This window comes from Pituophis catenifer, unplaced genomic scaffold, assembly GCF_029215685.1.
Source record: "Pituophis catenifer annectens isolate HBS135680 unplaced genomic scaffold, rPitCat1.0.hap2 SCAF_14, whole genome shotgun sequence".
In the NCBI taxonomy this organism is placed as follows: domain Eukaryota; kingdom Metazoa; phylum Chordata; class Lepidosauria; order Squamata; family Colubridae; genus Pituophis; species Pituophis catenifer.
The window spans coordinates 13,430,817-13,448,629 of record NW_027256894.1 but is presented as its reverse complement, the minus strand read 5'-3'; the positions used below and the strand labels follow the sequence as shown (position 1 = coordinate 13,448,629).

The following is a 17,813-nucleotide window of genomic DNA, read 5'->3' as shown; positions in this document are numbered from 1 at the left end:
CGGTGTCTGAGTTCCTCACTTTTGGCTTCAGGATTCCCCACAGAGATCTTCCTTGAGTATCTTAGCATCCTTTGTGAGTATTTTATTGATTGAAGTTTTGCAACACGGCCAGCATTGGTTCTGTTTCTGCAACCAAAGATGCCGTGGCTTTACTGATCTTTTTTTTTTAAAGAATAGAAGCGGTGATGGAGCTAAAGGCTAGCATGTCTATATTCCAATGAAGAGAAGAGCAACCAAGATGATTAGGGGACTGGAGGCTAAAACATACGATGAACGGTTACAGGAACTGGGCATGGCTAGTCTAGGGAAGAGAAGGACTAGGGGAGACATGATAGCAGTCTTCCAATATTTGAAGAGAGGAAGGGGTCAAGCTATTTTTCCAAAGCACCTGAAGGCCAAACAGGTGATAATAGATGGAAATTGATCAAGGAGAGATTCAACCTGGAAATAAGGAGAAATTTCTGGCAGTGAGAGCAATCAACCAATGGAACAGAAGTTGCCTTCAGAAGTTGTGGGAGCTTCATCACCGGAAGTTTTCAAGAAGAGATTGGACTGCCATTTGTCAGAAATGGCGTAGGGTCTCCTGCTTGGGTGGAGGTTTGGACTAGATGACCTACAAGGTCCCCTCTCCTCTCCTCTCCTCTCCTCTCCCCTCCCCTCCCCTCCCCTCCCCTCCCCTCCTCTCCCCTTCCCTTCCCTTCCCTTCCCTTCCCTTCCCTTCCCTTCCCTTCCCTTCCCTTCCCTTCCATTCCATTCCATTCCATTCTATTCTATTCTATTCTATTCTATTCTATTCCAGTGAAAAACCATGCAGAAGTTCAAGTCATTGTGTATTGTTTCTATTGAGTTAGACTATTTATCTACTGGCTGAATAATATCCATGGTAGAACTCTTCCCCGTGGTTGTATCTCAGTTTGTTTTCAAGGTAGATGCCAGGCAGTAAACCCAGCTGCCTCTGCATTCAAAGCATTTGCTCCATCCCAGCAATGATTCAACCAGCTGAGTCCAATGTTAGGCGTTCTTAGAGGTGTGGCACCAGCTTAGTGAGACTTTGCTTCATTGTAAACGGAGGAATCAGTGGTATCTTTTCAGATGCGCATATTGCCATCTTGGTCTAAAGTTTTATTGACAGAAGACTTGGAAAAGCCATCCTGTGCTTCTGCCCATTTCAAAAGTTTCTCAGGTGCCACAAGAGTGTGGTTTTTTTGTCCCTACTGTAGTTTAGGCCAGTGTAGTTAGCGATGTGTAGCTCTGCCGCAGGTGACTAGATTTGCATATTGCATTAGACACAATGCACCTTGATTGGTTTTGACTTAACGTGGTGTGTAAACCACAGCCCTTTTAGTTTCTATACTGTAATGTATCGTTTAATGTGCTGTGCGTTCGATCCATAGTGGGTCTCTCAAACAAACACAGGATTAACAAACACGTATGAATTCAGATTGAGCCATTGTTGCTGCTTGTTGTTGTTGTTGTTACTTTTGTTGCATTGTATAAAGGAATTAGTTTTTTAGTTATTTAATGACAAAGTATTAATTACGTGTAACATTCTGAGATTATAAGGGATTTATAATTATAAGGAATTATAATATATGATTATAATCATATATGTAATTATAAGGAATTATAACATTATAAGGGACGCAGTGGCTCAGTGGCTAAGATGCTGAGCTTGTCGGTCAAACGGTTGGCAGTTCAGCAGTTCGAATCCCTAGTGCTGCGTAACAGGGTGAGTTCCCGTTACTTGTCCCAGCTTCTGCCAACCTAGCAGTTCGAAAGCACGTAAAAAATGCAAGTAGAAAAATACCGTGTTTCCCCGAAAATAAGACCCTGTCTTACATTTTTTTTGAACCCTGAAATACACACTTGGCCTTATTGGCATGCGCTCAAAAGCCCGATTGGCTTATTATCAGGGGATGTCTTATTTTTGGGAAAACAGGGTAGGGACCAGCTTTGGTGGGAAGGTAACAGCGTTCCGTACGCCTTTGGCATTTAGTCATGCCGCCCACATGATCATGGAGATGTCTTCGGACAGTGATGGCTCTTCGGCTTTGAAACGGAGATGAGCACCGCCCCCTAGAGTCAGAAACGATTAGCACATATATTCGAGGGGAACCTTTACCTTTAACATTCTGAGAGAAATATTTTATATTTTCAAAATGGGGGAATGGGGGAGGAAAAGCATAACTGTCACAGATAAATTATATAACCAATGTTTTATGTCTACAGATCACATTTCACCCCCCTTTTTTTTAAGTTTATTTGTCTTTCAGACCTTGTCATAAAAAGCAGAGAAAGCAAAATGTTCCAGAAATGTACTATTTTAATTTTAGCCACTGCCAACAGTGAAACCAATCTATGTGCTGAACTGTTCAATGCAACTCTGGGAGAAAAAATAAAATAAAATCAGATAGTCATTTATAATTTTTTGGTGTGGACCACTTTCTTATTTCGTTTTTAAAGAAAGGGAGGCATTATTAGGATTATTATACGCAACAATGTGAAACAGCAATGGCAGGGGTGGGCTCTACTTTTTTTTTTTTTTTTAATTTGATTTATATGCCGCCCTTCTCCGGAGACTCACCTTTACTACCGGTTCATATCGTACCCGTGCATGCACAGATCACTTCTGATGACCTCCGGGTCAGTGGGAGGAGCCTCCCACCAGTTTTACTACCGGTTTTTGCGAACCGGTCCGAACTGGGGGCAACCCACCACTGCCCACAGCCAATTCTATAGCTGATGTTGCCATCACGTTCTTCCCAGGAACCCAGGATGCAGTAATATATCAACATAGTATAGGTGCAGATCCAAACAGTGTTCCATTAATGTTCTATTATTATGGTTCATAGTCAGCCAGATGTTCAAACTGGATTTGGAATTTTTATCCAGCCAATGAACGAGTCTTTCTCAAGGACTTGGCAGATGTTGTTTGATGGTGTTACAGAGATCATTGCAGGATGTAAGCTGTTCCAAGCGGGGCTGCCTTTTGCAATTGACCGATGGTGATTTTGTCAATGCCGATGGTGTTCAAGTGGTGCTCTAGAGTGTTTGAGATTGCACCCCAAACTCCCATTTCTATTGGTACTATCTTTGCTTTCTTTTGCCACCATCGTTCTATTTCTATTTGTAGGTCTTTGTGATTTTCATCCCATTCTTTTTCTTCTACTCTGCTGTCTCTGGGTATTGTAACGTTCACTCCTAAGGCATTATTATTATTATTAATCATTATTATGGGGACAAACACAAAAGTTGAAACAACTAGTTAGGCAGAGGGAGATAAAAACTTGAGTAAGTAGAGAGGTGTTCTGTCTTTTTCACACACTTGATGACAGCTTCAAGATAAACTAGAAAGCCAAAGTTATGAATGCTGATTTTTTTTTTATAATAAGGGTATAAAAACAGAAACTTGCAAATCTGAAGACTTCCCCACTCCCCCCCCCTTATCTTCATGAGCAATAAGGAGAGTCAAATCTCAACTGCTTTCTCAAATTATATTTCTCCCTCAGACTAAAATTGCTTTTTTCTGAGCATTGTCTTGCTTGTAGCTCTTCCATGTTCTTCCATGCTCTGCCCATTACACTTCTTAACTGTTTAACACATAGAGCTTGAAGAGAAGTGGTGATAGAGCACTTTCCTAGGGCATAGAAGGGTTCAGATCAGTGGTGGGTTCTAACCAGATTCTCTTTGTGCATGCGCTTCGCATGTGAAGTGGCATGTGAAGCCATGTCGCCCGGCACATGCTGCCTTGCCTGTCTGTCTTCTGGGTTTCTGGCATGCATGCACGCATGATGATCAGCTGTCCTTCGTGCGTGTGGCAGTGCCGAAAACCAGCGTGCACATGTGCACCAGCCAACTGATTGTTGAGTACGCATACACGCCAGAACCCGGAAGTTGGATTTTCCGGAGGACGATCCCTTTGTGCGTGCAGCAGTGCTGAAAACCGGCCTGTGTATGTGCACCGGTCAGATGATCGTCGGGTGTGCATGCACGCTAGAACCCGGAAGTTTGGCTTTTCCGGAGTGCGGCCCCGATGAGCTTGCGCACATACACGCAATGTTTCCACATGACCTTTTTATCACTCAGTGCTGAAAAGGTTCGCCATCACTGGTATAGGGTTTCCTGCTTGAGCAGGGGACTGACTAGAAGACCTCCAAAGTCTCTTCCAACTCTGTTATTCTGCAAGTCCAGTTAAGTGTGGTTAATCCATTCAGTCATTGTTAGATAAAATTCGTGTAATCTCAGACTTTGCTAACAGCGTTCATCTATGGTTCTCTGTCTCCTTTTCTTTCTCCCAGGGGCTAGATTGGAGTGCAGAGATGACAGCAATGGTGAGTTTTAACTCCCTTCCTTTGTTCCCATTCTCAAGTTCTCACTGGGGATAACTGTTGGAAAACATGCCAGATTCAAACCTTCTCTTCAGCAGACTTGGTTCTGGTCAGACAACACACTAAGCCCCAAAACAGCAAATCCCATTTTGGTCTGGCATGTTCTTCAAAGTCCAGTCTGTGTAATTGTAGGTGCATCATCACATGAGGTTTTCAAGAAGAGACTAGGTGTCCACTGTCCAGAATGGCATAGGGCTGTGATGATGGACCTATGGCACATGTGCCAGAGGTGGCACGCAGAGCCATATTGGTGAGCATACAAGCGTTGCCCTCGCTCAGCTCCAGCACGCATGTGCACACTGACCAGCTGATTTTCGGGCCTTCTGGGCCCACCAGAAGTCGGCAAATGGGCTGTTTCTGGCCTCCGGAGGGCCTCCAGGGGGGGGGAGGCTGTTTTTGCCCTCCCCAGGTTCTTAGAAAGCCTCTGGAGCCTGGGGAGGGCAAAAAACGGGCTTACTGGGCCCACTGTGCCATCACATGCCAAAAGTGGGGGGAATACAGGGGGGTCACGCAAGCATGCGCGGGGGGGAGGCAGGGAACATAGAATTATGGGTATGGGCATGTGCGCACGCGACCACCCCACACTCCTCCCGCTTTTGGTATGTGATGGCAAAAAGGTTAGCCATCACTGGCATAAGGTCTCCTACTTGGACAGGGGTTTTACTTATTTATTAAATTTATTTGCCGCCCATCTCATATCGAAATGAATCTGGGTGGGTTAGAGTAGAAGACCTCCAAGGTTCCTTCCAACTCGGTTATTCTATGTTCCAGCTATTTTCCTGTTCCCTGTGCTTTGTAAATCCAGCAAATCAGGCCAAATGAACTTAATAATGGTTCAGGAGTTAAATACGGGAAAATACATGCAAACATAGCCAAGGTGTCTCTATACCCAAAACTAAAGCATGAATTGCCTCCACTAAGCAGGCTAACATGCAGTTGTGCATTTTAGTGCTGCATGAACTTGCAGCCGAAAGGATTCCCAACTTCTGCTGTTGCGAGGCTGAATCTTTCCTCCCCTTTGCAGTATCCCAGATTGTTGACTGAGGTTTGGCACAATCAAGGCAGGTGTGATCTTCATCTTGCGATTTCATTCCCAGACTGGCACCTTCAGGCCTGTTTCGGAAGAGGAGCAGGCTTTGCGGACTAAACTCGAGCGGCTGACCACCAGCGACCATGGTCCTGTGTTTGGGAAGCATGAGAAGATCCCTGCACACACCCTGCAGAAGGTGAGCATCGTGGGGAAACTGGGGAGAACGACAGAAGCAGGAACCCAAGGACCGTTTGCAGAGGCGGAAGATGGGCAAGAAAAGCATTTAGCACAGATCCGTTGGCCAGCTGGCATTGCCACTCGTTTTTTTTTTATCCTGATCAGATGTCCTGCTTTAGAGAGGACTGTAAATATATATTGGGCTGCAAGTTCCTTCTGCCATTTTGCATGTCACTCAGAGCTTTTAATCTAGGCTCAGCTACCTAACATTGATCATCTTACTCATTTTAAGAGCTGTAAACATTTACTTCACAGCCATGGCCACTTAATCTTAAAATCCTGTAATGTTAAGCCAAGCCTAGGTGTTAGAGGGAAGTATAATTACTTTCCTCCTCTTCCTCTTCCTCCTCTTCTTCTTCTTCCTCCTCTTCCTCCTCCTCTTCCTCCTCCTCTTCTTCTTCTCCTCCTCCTCGTCCTCTTCCTCCTCTTCTTCTTCCTCCTCTCCTCCTCCTCCTTCTCCTCTTCTTCTTCCTCCTCTTCCTCCTCCTCTTCCTCCTCCCCCTTTTCTTCTCCTCCTCCTCCTCGTCCTCCTCGTCCTCTTCTTCTTCTTCCCCTCCTCCTCCTCCTCCTCCTCCTCCTCCTCCTCCTCCTCCTCCTCCTCCTCCTGCTGCTGCTGCTGCTGCCATATCCATCATTGGATTTTGGCAATCCTATTTTTATTAACAGCCGCATGAAAAAAGTGCTGCTGAGTTTTGTCCAAACCAGTCCCTTTAGATTTTGAAGCCATGATGTGGCTTCAAAACCTGCAGCCAGGTTCTTCTGCCTGGACCTCGATTGCCTTCAATCTTTCCCTATCAGCCACTGGATGGCACCAAACTCCAAAAAATAGGGCAACGTTAACTACAGTACTGTATTGTAAGCTCCGACTGAAACTGTTGACTCTACTTGGATGTCGGTTCACTCTAGTTCAAAATGTTGGTTTGATTCACAACCACTCTTGGTATGGAAGAGGAACCATTACTTTTAAAGGATAATTCCCCAGGTGTTTAAAAATGTTCCTTGTTACATATAAATAACAGTTACAATTTGGTTTCCACTTTAGGAAGGACTCTGATCCTGCATCCAGATTTCAGGTTGTGTACTATAAAAATTTTTTTGTGGGGGGAGATATCTTTTGCTAGAAGGGTTCCTCCAGTTAATGACAAAAGGACTCCAGGCAGTCCTGGACTTAAAACCATAACTGAGACCTGAATGGCCGTTGCTAAGAAAGTGAGCGGTGCCTGATTTTTCAGCCTTTTCTGCCACAGTTGTTAACGAAATCACTGCAATTGTTAAGTTTTACTCACAGAGTAAATCCAGTTGAATGTGCGGTTGCTCAGTGGCTTTTATGAAGCTGGAGATGGTCTCTGCTTCAGTGGTTCAAGTCCTAGCGCTGCTCCTGTCACTCGCCTTAGCTTCTGTTCACCTAACAGTTTGAAAGCATGTTCTATGTGAGTAGATAAATAGGTGCCACTTTGGTGGGGAGACAAGTCGGTGTTCTGTGCAGGCAGTCAGATTTCTGCTGGCTCTGAACCTTCCCGGCTTGTTTGTGTGGTGGTTCCAGGAACTGAAACAGCTTTGGATGATGCTGTAGGAAGAGCCTCTTGTCCTTCTTTCTGGTGTAAAGCCAGCTCGCCCTCCTTGTGTGCAAGCATTTCCAACGACAGAGATTGTCCCTTGGCATCCAAACTACTACTCTGCAATAGCATTGTTGTCTCCTGGCTAATGTAACAATGCCATATGCTAATGATAATAATAATAATAAGTGAATCCTGCTTCCCCCATTGACTTTGTTTGTTGGAAGTCAGCTGGGAAGGTCACAAATTATGATTGCATGATCTTGAGACCTTGTAACCACTGTAAATACCTGCAGGTTGCCAAGAGCCCACACTTTTGTCAAACAGGGATGCTACAACTGTTGTAAGTGCAAGGACCGGCCATAAATCACACTTTTCAGTGTCTTGTAACTTTGAACAGTCACTAACACATGGTTGTAACTTGAGGACTGCCTGTACTTTCCCAGGAAAAGCAGAGATTCCAGTATAATCCTCCAACTCATTGTCTGTCTGTCAGATTACCTTTGCCTCTCATCCCTAGGCTAAAGATGAATTGAACGAGACCTCAGAGAAACGTGAATTAGCAATCAAAGAGCTTCAGGAGCTTATCCAGGAGAAAGCTAAAGATGGCGACGACATTTGCAAAGCAGTTGCTGAGAAAATGCAGGGGAAGGAAGAAGCTTTCCTCCTCCGTTTCATACGTGCCCGCAAGTTTGATATCAGCAGAGCTTATGATTTGATTAAAGGTGAGAATTCTTCCATTGGACCCTTCCCTGCAGACATACAGTTCCATAACTATCACTTTTGGGGGGTTGAAGTTTATTTACTTACTGATTTCAATGATTTTTACAGCTGTACAGCTCATAGCTTGGGTGGTGTGATGCTCAGTGGGTAAGAGGCTGGGCTTGTTGGCAGGAAAGCTGATGTTTGAAAGCTGAGTGCTGTGTGATGGGGTGAGCTCCCGTCCTCGCCTAGCTCCTGCCTACCTACCAGTTTGAAGCAGTGGTGAAATCCAAATTTTTTTACTACTGGTTCTGTGGGCGTGGCTTGGTGAGCATGGTGTGGCTCGGTGGGCATGGCAGGGGAAGGATACTGCAAAATCTCCATTCCCACCCCACTCTGGGGCCAGCCAAAGGTGGTATTTGCTGGTTCTCCGAACTACTCAAAATTTCTGCTACCGGTTCTCCAGAACCTGTCAGAACCTGTTGGATTTCACCCCTGGTTTGAAGGCATGCAAATGCGAACAGGTAAATAGGTACCACTTTGGTGGGAGTATAACAATGCTCCGTTATATCACCCTGACCATATGACCATGAAAATGTCTTTGGACAGCGCTGGCTCAACGGCCCTTGAAACAGAGATGAACGCTGCACCTTAAAGTCGGTGACAACTAATGGAATCAAATCCACAGGGATTTCTTTCCTTTCTTTTCCAGCGGTGTGTACAAAGATTAAAAACATCACAATATACATTCATGATTTTACACTCAAACAACAACCCTGAAAAGAAAGCCATACCACCAACAGAGCTAAGCTAACTGCCTGAGCCAAAAGTCTGGAGGAACAATTAGGTTTTCTGAGCTTTATGAAAAGCTAAAAGACCACCAGGATTTCTGGGAAACGCTGTTTTATAAGGCAGATGCAGTCACATAATTGCGCAGCTCTGGGGTTCCAACAAGATGGCATTGTGTTTTTCCATCTTCAAATAATTTTATTACAATTTACAAAGCATACACATAAAAAAATAACATAAACTAACGATCAATGGAAATTGTAAAGAATAAAAAGAGAACAGGGATAGAAGTGTCAAAATGTATAAAGGAAAGGAAAACACCAATCTATATAAAGAATGACTTTCTTCCAAGGATAATAAAGAATGTTTACACTCAATTCTTAGTTTAAGACTATAATAAAATGTCCATTTCCCTCAAAAAAAGTGGGAAATAAAAAAAAATATTTCCCCCCTTTTTAAGATTTAACAATCAACAAATCCACATCAAATTTTGATATATTTTTTTCCTCCTTCAAAAAGTCCCCAAAAAGGGCTTCCAATTACGGATGAATTTCTTCAGTGATTTTCCTGTCACGAGGGCCATTAACTTGGCCACCGTCGCCAATTCTGCCATCTTGATTAACCCGTTCCTCTGTTGCGGAATTCCTCTATTGTGGAATGTGACAATATCAAGATGGCGTTGTTTGATGGACAGAACCTGGAGCCTACCTTCCCTGCTAGATCTGGTGGGATGAGCAGGTGGGAGGTGGGAGGGCAGGTGATCTCGCAAATAGCTTGGTCCGATGCCATGTAAAACATCATAGGTGACAACCAAAACCTTGAATTGGATTTGGAAGCCAACTGGGATGAGTTATATTACTTGGTCGCCACGATGTAAAAAAAAAGATGTTGAGACTCTAGAAAGAGTGCAGAGAAGAGCAACAAAAGTGATTAGGGGACTGGAGCAGAGGTGGGTTTCAGCAGGTTCTGACCAGTTCTGGAGAATTGGTAGCAGAAATTTTGAGTAGTTCAGAGAACCGGTAGTAAAAATTCTGACTGACCCCGCCCCCATCTATTCTCTGCCTCCCAAGTCCCAGCTGATCGGAAGCAAATGGGGATTTTGCAGTATCCTTTCCCGGGATTGGGGAGGGAAGGGAGATTTTACAGTATCCTTCCCCTGCCACGCCTACCAAGCGATGCCCACCAAGCCATGCCATGTCCAGCAAGCCACGCTCACAGAACCGGTAGTAAAAAAATTTGAAACCCACCACTGGACTGGAGGCTAAAACATATAAAGAATAGTTGCTGGAATTGGGTATGTCTAGTCTGATGAAAAGAAGGACTAGGGGTGACATGATAGCAGTCTTCCAATATCTCAGGGGCTGCCACAAAGAAGAGGGAGTCCAGCTATTCTCCAAAGCACCTGAAGGCAGGACAAGAAGCAATGGGTGGAAACTGATCAAGGAGAGAAGCAACTTAGAACTAAGGAGAAATTTCCTGACAGTTAGAACAATTAAATCAGTGGAACAACTTGCCTCCAGAAGTTGTGAATGCTCCAACACTGGAAATTTTAAAGAAGAGATTGGACAACCATTTGTCTGAAGTAGTGTAGGGTTTCCTGCCTAAGCAGGGGGTTGGACTAGAAGACCTCCAAGGTCCCTTCCAACTCTGTTATTCTATTTCTACTCAAATTGCAGGTAGTAACACTATCAGAATAGAATAGATCAGAATAAAAGAGTTGAAGGGGCCTTTGAGATCTTCTAGTCCAACCCAACATCTTAAAAGCCGCCAGTGTAATAGCTCCACCACCTCCATTCGTAATAGATGTCATTACAATACTATTTGTCTACTTGCCAGCTAGAAACTACTTGCCAGAGTTTCAGATTTTTGAGATAGATGGTCTGCAAAGGAGTTCTCTTTGCACATACTTTGAATGTCCGTTGAAACATCTGTACAAACTGGAATCCAGATAGAAGCGGGTCTTTTGCTCAAAGTGATTCTTCTATTCACTTTTTTTTTTTTTAATTGATTTATATGCCGCCCTTCTCCGGAGACTCAGGGCAGCTTACAGTGCGTTAAGCAATAGCCTTCATACTTTTGTATATTTTATACGAAGTCAGCTTATTGCCCCCACAAACTGGGTCCTCAATTTACCTACCTTAGAAAGGATGGAAGGCTGAGTCAACCTTGAGCCTGGCAAGATTCGAACTTACTTTAATTGCAGACAGCTGGTGTTAAATTACAGTGCCTTTGTCTGCAGAGCTATCCAGGCTCCTTTTTTAAAGTTTAAAGTCCATGTGTGTAAAATTACATTTTTTAATGCATCCAGGTTATGAATTTTAAAGGTTATGGTCATGCCCTTGGCTTCCTTCAAATTAAAATGGGTAATTTCTGTATCACAACAAAAGCATTGAGTTTACTGAGCTATTGATCGGAGTCAATGAACTTGCAGCTCTTAACTGGAAAAAAAAATCCTGCCTCTGTCACCAGTTCCACCTTGGAGACGTCAAGTTTTAATTTGATCGCTGAGCCGTCGGTTCATGTAGCATCTCTAAATGTGGCACTGTTAGAGCCTCTATCCCTAATTCTAGGTTACGTCAACTTCCGTCAGCAGTATCCAGAACTCTTTGAAAACCTGGTGCCTGAGGCAGTACGGTGTACCATTGAGGCTGGCTACCCTGGCATTTTGTGCAACAGGGATAAATACGGTCGAGTGGTACTACTCTTCAACATAGAGAACTGGGATTATGAAGAGATCACGTTTGACGAGGTTGGTATTTGTTCGGGAAAGGTGTTCCATCTTTTTGCAAGCTTTCTCTAAGCCTTTTAACAATCATAGCTCCTCCTAACGCAGAGAAAGCGCTGTGGCTCTCCAGATTGTGGCTAAATATCGGAATTGCCGATATTTCTCATCTTTGGCAAGGCAACATCTGGGATGGAGAACATCTGGGTGCAAACTGCAAACAGAGAAGGGAGATGCAGGGGTGGGCCTGCTGGGGGTTTGCAGGGGTTCAGGAGAACCTCTAGCTAAGATTCTGTGCAGTTTGGAGAACCCCCAAATCCCACTCCTGGCTGGCCCCACCCACCTCGCCCCGTACCTCCCAGGAGTCCCCACGTGGCCCGTTTTGGATGTAGGTAAGTGTAGGGCATGCATGGAGGCTTGGGGAGGGTGAAAAGCGGGCCTACCGGAAGTTTGGGAAGTGGGGCCATTTCTGGCCTCCAGAGGGCCTCTGGAGCCTGGGGAGGCCATTTTTGCCCTCCTGGAGGCTCGAAAAGAGCCTCCAGAGCCCGGGGAGGACAAAAATCCCCCCCCACAGGACCCCACAAATCCAATCCTATCCTCTTTGATGATGATTACGACTTTACTTGCATCACCAATGCATAGTTTTATGGCTGGTGTTTCAAAGCCAACGCGGTAGAGGAAGTCCATGAATGTGTTGGAGCCTGAGCTGCTACTCTCCCATGGTTTTACTGCAGATCCTCCGTGCCTACTGCGTGATCTTGGAGAAGCTGCTGGAGAACGAGGAAACTCAAATCAACGGCTTCTGTATCATTGAGAACTTCAAGGGATTCACCATGCAACAAGCCTACGGTATCAAGCCTTCTGAGCTGAAGAAAATGGTGGACATGCTACAGGTGAGCCTGATCTACTTGCCATGGCAAGCTGCAGAGATGGAACCACGTCTGGAAATTGCCCTAAATTAAGACAGTCATGCTAGAATATATGGCATAGTAGTACAAAATGGAGCCCTGGGGAAGGGTTGAGGTCAATGGACTTCTGCAATATTCTTTGCCATCTAACAAAGGGGCTCCAGGAAATCCTTTGGGTCAGGTCTGTAGAGGTTCTAGTCATCCAGATCATGGTTGTCTCAAAGGTGCTTTTTCAGGAGGCAACTGGATTTCCTTGTTTTTCTTTTTTCTTTTGAAACGTTTCGCTTCTCATCCAAGACACTTGTTCAACTCTGACAGCCCTGTCCTTCCACCCCCCACTATCCTGTCAAGAGCTGAAGAAGCTTCTTGGGTGAGAAATGAACCGTCTTCAAAAGAAAAAAAAATAAGAAAGTCCAGTTGCCTCCTGAAAAAAGCACCTTTGGGACTTTTGGATCAGGATTTACAGTAACTCAGTTGTCTGTATGTAAACAATAGGACTATGCAGATCTTTGCAGGGATGCTTTGCTTTAACCAAGTTGCATTGTTTTGTTTGCTCTTTGGTGCTCTTGATTAATGGATGCAATCAGCAAACCCCAAGGTTAGATTTAGCTGTAAAGACCCACTCCATCAATCATGTTAAGAAAATAGCTAAGTCTGAGCTAATCTATTTGGTCCACCTAAGTCTTCCATGCCTGAATTGCGAGATGGGTAGCAAATATCCTGCTCAAAAAAATAAAGGGAACACAAGCAGAAGACATCCGAGATCTGAATGAATGAAATAGCCTTATTAAATACTTTGTTCGTTACATACAGTAGTTTTGTGTTCCCTTTAGTTGTTTGAGCAGTGTATGTAAAGAACAAAGTATTTAATAAGGCTATTTCATTCATTCAGATCTCGGATGTCTTCTGCTTGTGTTCCCTTTATTTTTTTGAGCAGTGTATATTTGATACATAAATAAAAATAAATATGATAGAACTCTCTGTCCAGGATAGGCAGCACACACTCTTCTCAAACACTCCCTTACCAGAGGTGGGTTTCAGCAGGTTCTGACCAGTTCTGGAGAACCGGTAGCGGAAATTTTGAGTAGTTTGAAGAACCGGTAGTAAAAATTCTGACTGGCCCTGCTTCCATCTATTCTCTGCCTCCCAAGTCCCAGCTGATAGGGAGGAAATGGGGATTTTGCAGTAACCTTCCCCTGGAATGGGGTGGGAATGGAGGTTTTACAGTATCCTTCCCCTGCCATGCCCACCAAGCCATGCCATGTTCGCCAAGCCACGTCCACAGAACCGGTAGTAAAAATTTTTGAAACCCACCACTGCCCCTTACAGTAATCAAACCATAGACCTGGTTGAAAAAGACCAGTTAACTTTTAGATGATAGGAGAGAGAGATGTTGCTACCATCTAGAGAAGAGCCATGGTGGGACAGTGGTTAGAATGCAGTATTGCAAGCTAACTCTGCTAACTCTGCCGACTGCCAGCAGTTCGATCCCAACCGACTCAAGGTTGATTCAGCATTCCATCCTTCCAAGGTCGGTAAAACAGGGACCCAGATTGTTGTGGGCTGACTCTATAAATGCTTAGAGAAGGTTGTAAAGCACTATGAAGTGGTATATAAGTCTAAGCGCTATTGCTATTGCTATTGCTAGAGGTCATCTGCATTGTTGTAAGCTAGACCTGGTGATCTTAGCCTTGCCAGGACTCTCTTACAAAATATAAGACTTTTCCAGCTAAAAATGGACACGAGGGGATGGAGATGACTTCCTAGTCACAAATTGTTCCTTTTTTGACCCAGTTGCTGAGACTGTTCACTGCCAGAATCATCAATGGGGAGATTTGACTAGTTTAGTGGATGAGGTCTTGTGTGAACAGGGCTAAGAAGAAATCTTGGTTTCTGGATAGATGAGATCTTGCTTAAGACACCTTCCATTTTTCTGGCTTTCACATTTATCTTTGCAATTCCCAGGATTCCTTTCCAGCTCGATTCAAGGCCATTCATTTCATTCACCAGCCTTGGTATTTTACTACCACCTACAATGTTGTGAAACCGTTCCTGAAGAACAAGCTTCTGGAAAGGGTGAGTTGTACCACCGAAGACTGCACAATGTCAGGTTAATGTCGGGTTAATGTCAGGGTTCCAAGTAACATCCCCAACGAAAGGATACTCCGAGGCTTGGATTTCCTCAAACTTACATTTTATTAGAGGTGTCATATTGGCACATCTGGGGAAACCTAAATCTGAAAGCTTCCAGGGTTTCCCCATCCAAAGGAAAGTTCAAGTCCCTGCCCAAAACCCTCATGTCCATCCCATGGTCCAATTACAGCATGGTCCCAACTGGACAGGCCTCCCAGTTCCAGCCCTCCAGGTGCAGGGCAAGATGGCTTTGACCAGGGGTCAGCAACCTGCGGCTCTGGAGCCGCATGTGGCTCTTTCACCCCTCTGCTCTGGCTCCCTATCACTCAAAATTTGATATTTGCATGACCTTCTCCTGCCTGCCTCTCACCGTCCTGTTCGCTCACATAGGGACGCTCTCCTCAGGGTTCCGACGGCGAGCCAATGTCACCTTGCTGTGCCCAGGGGTAGGGCGTTCTCTGTGGGTGCTCCCACCCTCTGGAATGAATTACCTACCGAGCTCCGGACGGCTCCTGATCTCCGCTCCTTCCGTTGGGACTTGAAGACTTGGCTTTTCAAACAAATAGGCTGAGACTGATTCCGGGCTTTATTATTTACTACTAATTAATTATTTGGATTAAATTATGATTTTATTTTACTTGTTTCTTAACTTGTATTCGCCGCCCTGAGTCCTTTGGGAGAATGGCGGCATATAAATACATTTAATAAATAAATAAATAAATAAAATATACGTCACAACCGCCAATGTGCGACACCTGCCGGCACGCGATTTATTGAGCTTTTCAACCTCCGGTAGGCCAACCATGGATAAATCCAAGAAAAGTTTCAGAAGAAAACAGAACGTTTAATTCAACTACATATGCTAGTTTTGTGGCCGCTCAGGAAATAGTCAGGCATGGGAAGGGTTTTGTGGCTCCCGGTGTTTTCCTTTCTGTGGGAAACAGGTCCAAATGGCTCTTTGATTGTTTAAAGTTGCAGACCCCTGGCCTTGACTCCCTGAGAAAGGAATGTTATTATGACGATGCATCACCCCGTGCTCCATCCAATCCCCCCTCCCAGTTTCCCACAATAGGAAACATGGCAGGCCTGAAGGCACGATGACAGAAATGGCATCCCGGCCTGACACACAATAGTACAGGTAGCCTTCTGCTTATCACCACAATTCGGACCAGAATTTCCATTGCTGGTCCAGTTTTTAAAAAATAGAATAAGCATCCCCAAAGGAATCCTGTCTTTCTTCTGCTCACGCCTTCCTTCTTTTCCTTTCTTACTCAGGTCTTCGTGCACGGAGATGAACTTGCCACCTTCTTTCAAGAGATAGATGCTGATATCTTACCGGCTGATTTTGGAGGCAACCTGCCCCGATACGATGGCAAAATGATCGCCGAGAAGCTTTTTGGGGTCTGGATGGACACTGAAGACACAACTCTCTAAAAATGAACAGTCCGAAGGGGAAGATCAGCCTCCGTTTTTTCTTTGAAATGCAGTGCAGTGTAGTTCTCAACATATAACCCAGATTAGGACCAGAATTTCCATTGCTACCACAGGCGTTTTGTTAAGCGTTTTGTTTTGTTAGGGGCCTGGTGGCTCAGCAGACTGAAAGCATTGTGATTAACACCAGCTGTCTGCAATTACTGTAAGTTCGAATCTCACCAGGCTCAAGGTTGACTCAGCCTTCCATCCTTTTTAAGGTAGGTGAAATGAGGACCCAGTTTGTGGGGGCAATAAGCTGACTTTGTATAAATATACAAAAGTATGAAGGCTATTGCTTAACGCATTGTAAGCCGCCCTGAGTCTCCGGAGAAGGGCGGCATATAAATCAAATTTAAAAAAAAAAAAAAAAGCGAGCAGCACACAGTTTTAGAACCTTTTTTTTTTTGGCTATGGTTATTAAGTGAATCACACGGTTGGTTCAGTTGAATCCACGTTCTCCCATTGATTTTGCTACTGGGAAGCCGATGCGATCATTGTAAACACAGCCTGTGACCTACATTTTGATCATGTGACTACGGGGGGGGGAATGCTGTGGTGGTTGTAAGTGGGACGACCAGTTGTAAGTCACTTTTTTTCCCCAGTGATGTTGTAACTTCAAATGGTCACTAAATGAATGGTTGTAAATTGAGGACCACCTCGATCGATGGGCCATGCAGATTGTGATCACAAGCTCTATCTCTTTCATTCCTCGTTTTCACCCTCTCTCGGCCATCAAAGGCAGAGCCCTCCCCCACAACCCCCCTTCCCAAAACAGGTGCTGTCATCCTAGCTCAGCCTTCCCTAGTGAGGATAAGAAAGCAAACCGAAGGAGAAGACCATAGATCACGGAGTTGCGGATCTACAAAGAAGGCACTATGGCTAGTTTGGTTCACTTTGAGCCCAACTGCTGGTGTGTCCAATGGACCAGTTTATTGGCCTTATTCGGATTGGGGCATTGGAGAAGTATGTCTTCATTCAGAGTTGTATGTTTTAGGACAGTGATGGCGAACCTTTTCAGCACCAAGTGCCCAAACTGGAACGCTCGTGCTCGCATGCATGCGCCACCCATCTGGTTTTCGGGTTTCCAAGGCTCCGGCCCACACAAAGATCAGCATGCTGGCATGCATGCATGTGCCGAAAACCGGAAGAGCAGCTGGCGACAGCATGCATGTCCATAGAGAGGGCTCTGCATGCCACCTCTGGCACGTGTGCCATAGGTTTGCCATCACGGTTTTAAGATCACGTTAGCGGACGTTGGAAGATGGCTCTAAGTTGTGTGTGTGGAGGGAGCACAGGAAGAATTCCTCTGGAACAGAATAGGAAGTCACTGCAGAAACCTTGCAGGCCGACTGAAATATTTTTTCCAATATTTTTCCAGTATAAATTAGGAGTTTCGTAGCCAACAGAAATGGTTCCAATAGCGTGCATGCTTTTGGCTAAAGTTGCTTTAGTAAACGAAATGCGCCAATCACGAGGATTGTTTGTACGCTCCCTGCTTTAAAAGACCAACGTACTTTAAGCAATTAGGCAGGGCAAATCTGAGACAGATGTATTTTTGTCTTCTTTTGCTTACTTTATTGGGTTTCAACAGCTCATCCCCCGGGGGAAGAGCCGTACCTCTCAAAGACAGAGCCCTGACTTTGCATTATGGGAGGTCCCAGGCTCTGCTTTCTACTTTCTTCTCATATAGCTGGGAAAAAAAAAAAAAAACCCAACCCTCCCGCTTACGTAAATCAAGCATCATCTTGCAGTTTTTCAGAACCACCATCATCTCATGCCTGCCTGAAATCTCTCAAGGTTCTAATCTCCTCCTCCTGAAAGTCTCAGCTAAGAACAAATCGTGAGACTTTGCAGCCTCTTACATAACTTCATCCC

General features: G+C 44.7%; 1 protein-coding gene across 1 annotated transcript; it reads left to right on the top strand.

The window, feature by feature from the left end:
- The first annotated feature begins 4,319 nt into the window (after window positions 1-4,319).
- Window positions 4,320-15,899, top strand: RLBP1 (retinaldehyde binding protein 1). Its single transcript, XM_070953767.1, has 7 exons — window positions 4,320-4,331; window positions 5,486-5,614; window positions 7,732-7,936; window positions 11,273-11,451; window positions 12,159-12,317; window positions 14,298-14,408; window positions 15,741-15,899. Exons 1-7 carry the CDS (start codon window positions 4,320-4,322, stop codon window positions 15,897-15,899), a joined length of 954 nt encoding a protein of 317 aa, XP_070809868.1.
- The last annotated feature ends 1,914 nt before the right edge of the window (window positions 15,900-17,813 follow it).

Coding starts and splice junctions, on each gene's coding strand:
- RLBP1 (XM_070953767.1), top strand. Junction 11,452..12,158: donor AAGAGATCACGTTTGACGAG/GTTGGTATTTGT, acceptor GTTTTACTGCAG/ATCCTCCGTGCCTACTGCGT. Junction 14,409..15,740: donor AGAACAAGCTTCTGGAAAGG/GTGAGTTGTACC, acceptor TTTCTTACTCAG/GTCTTCGTGCACGGAGATGA.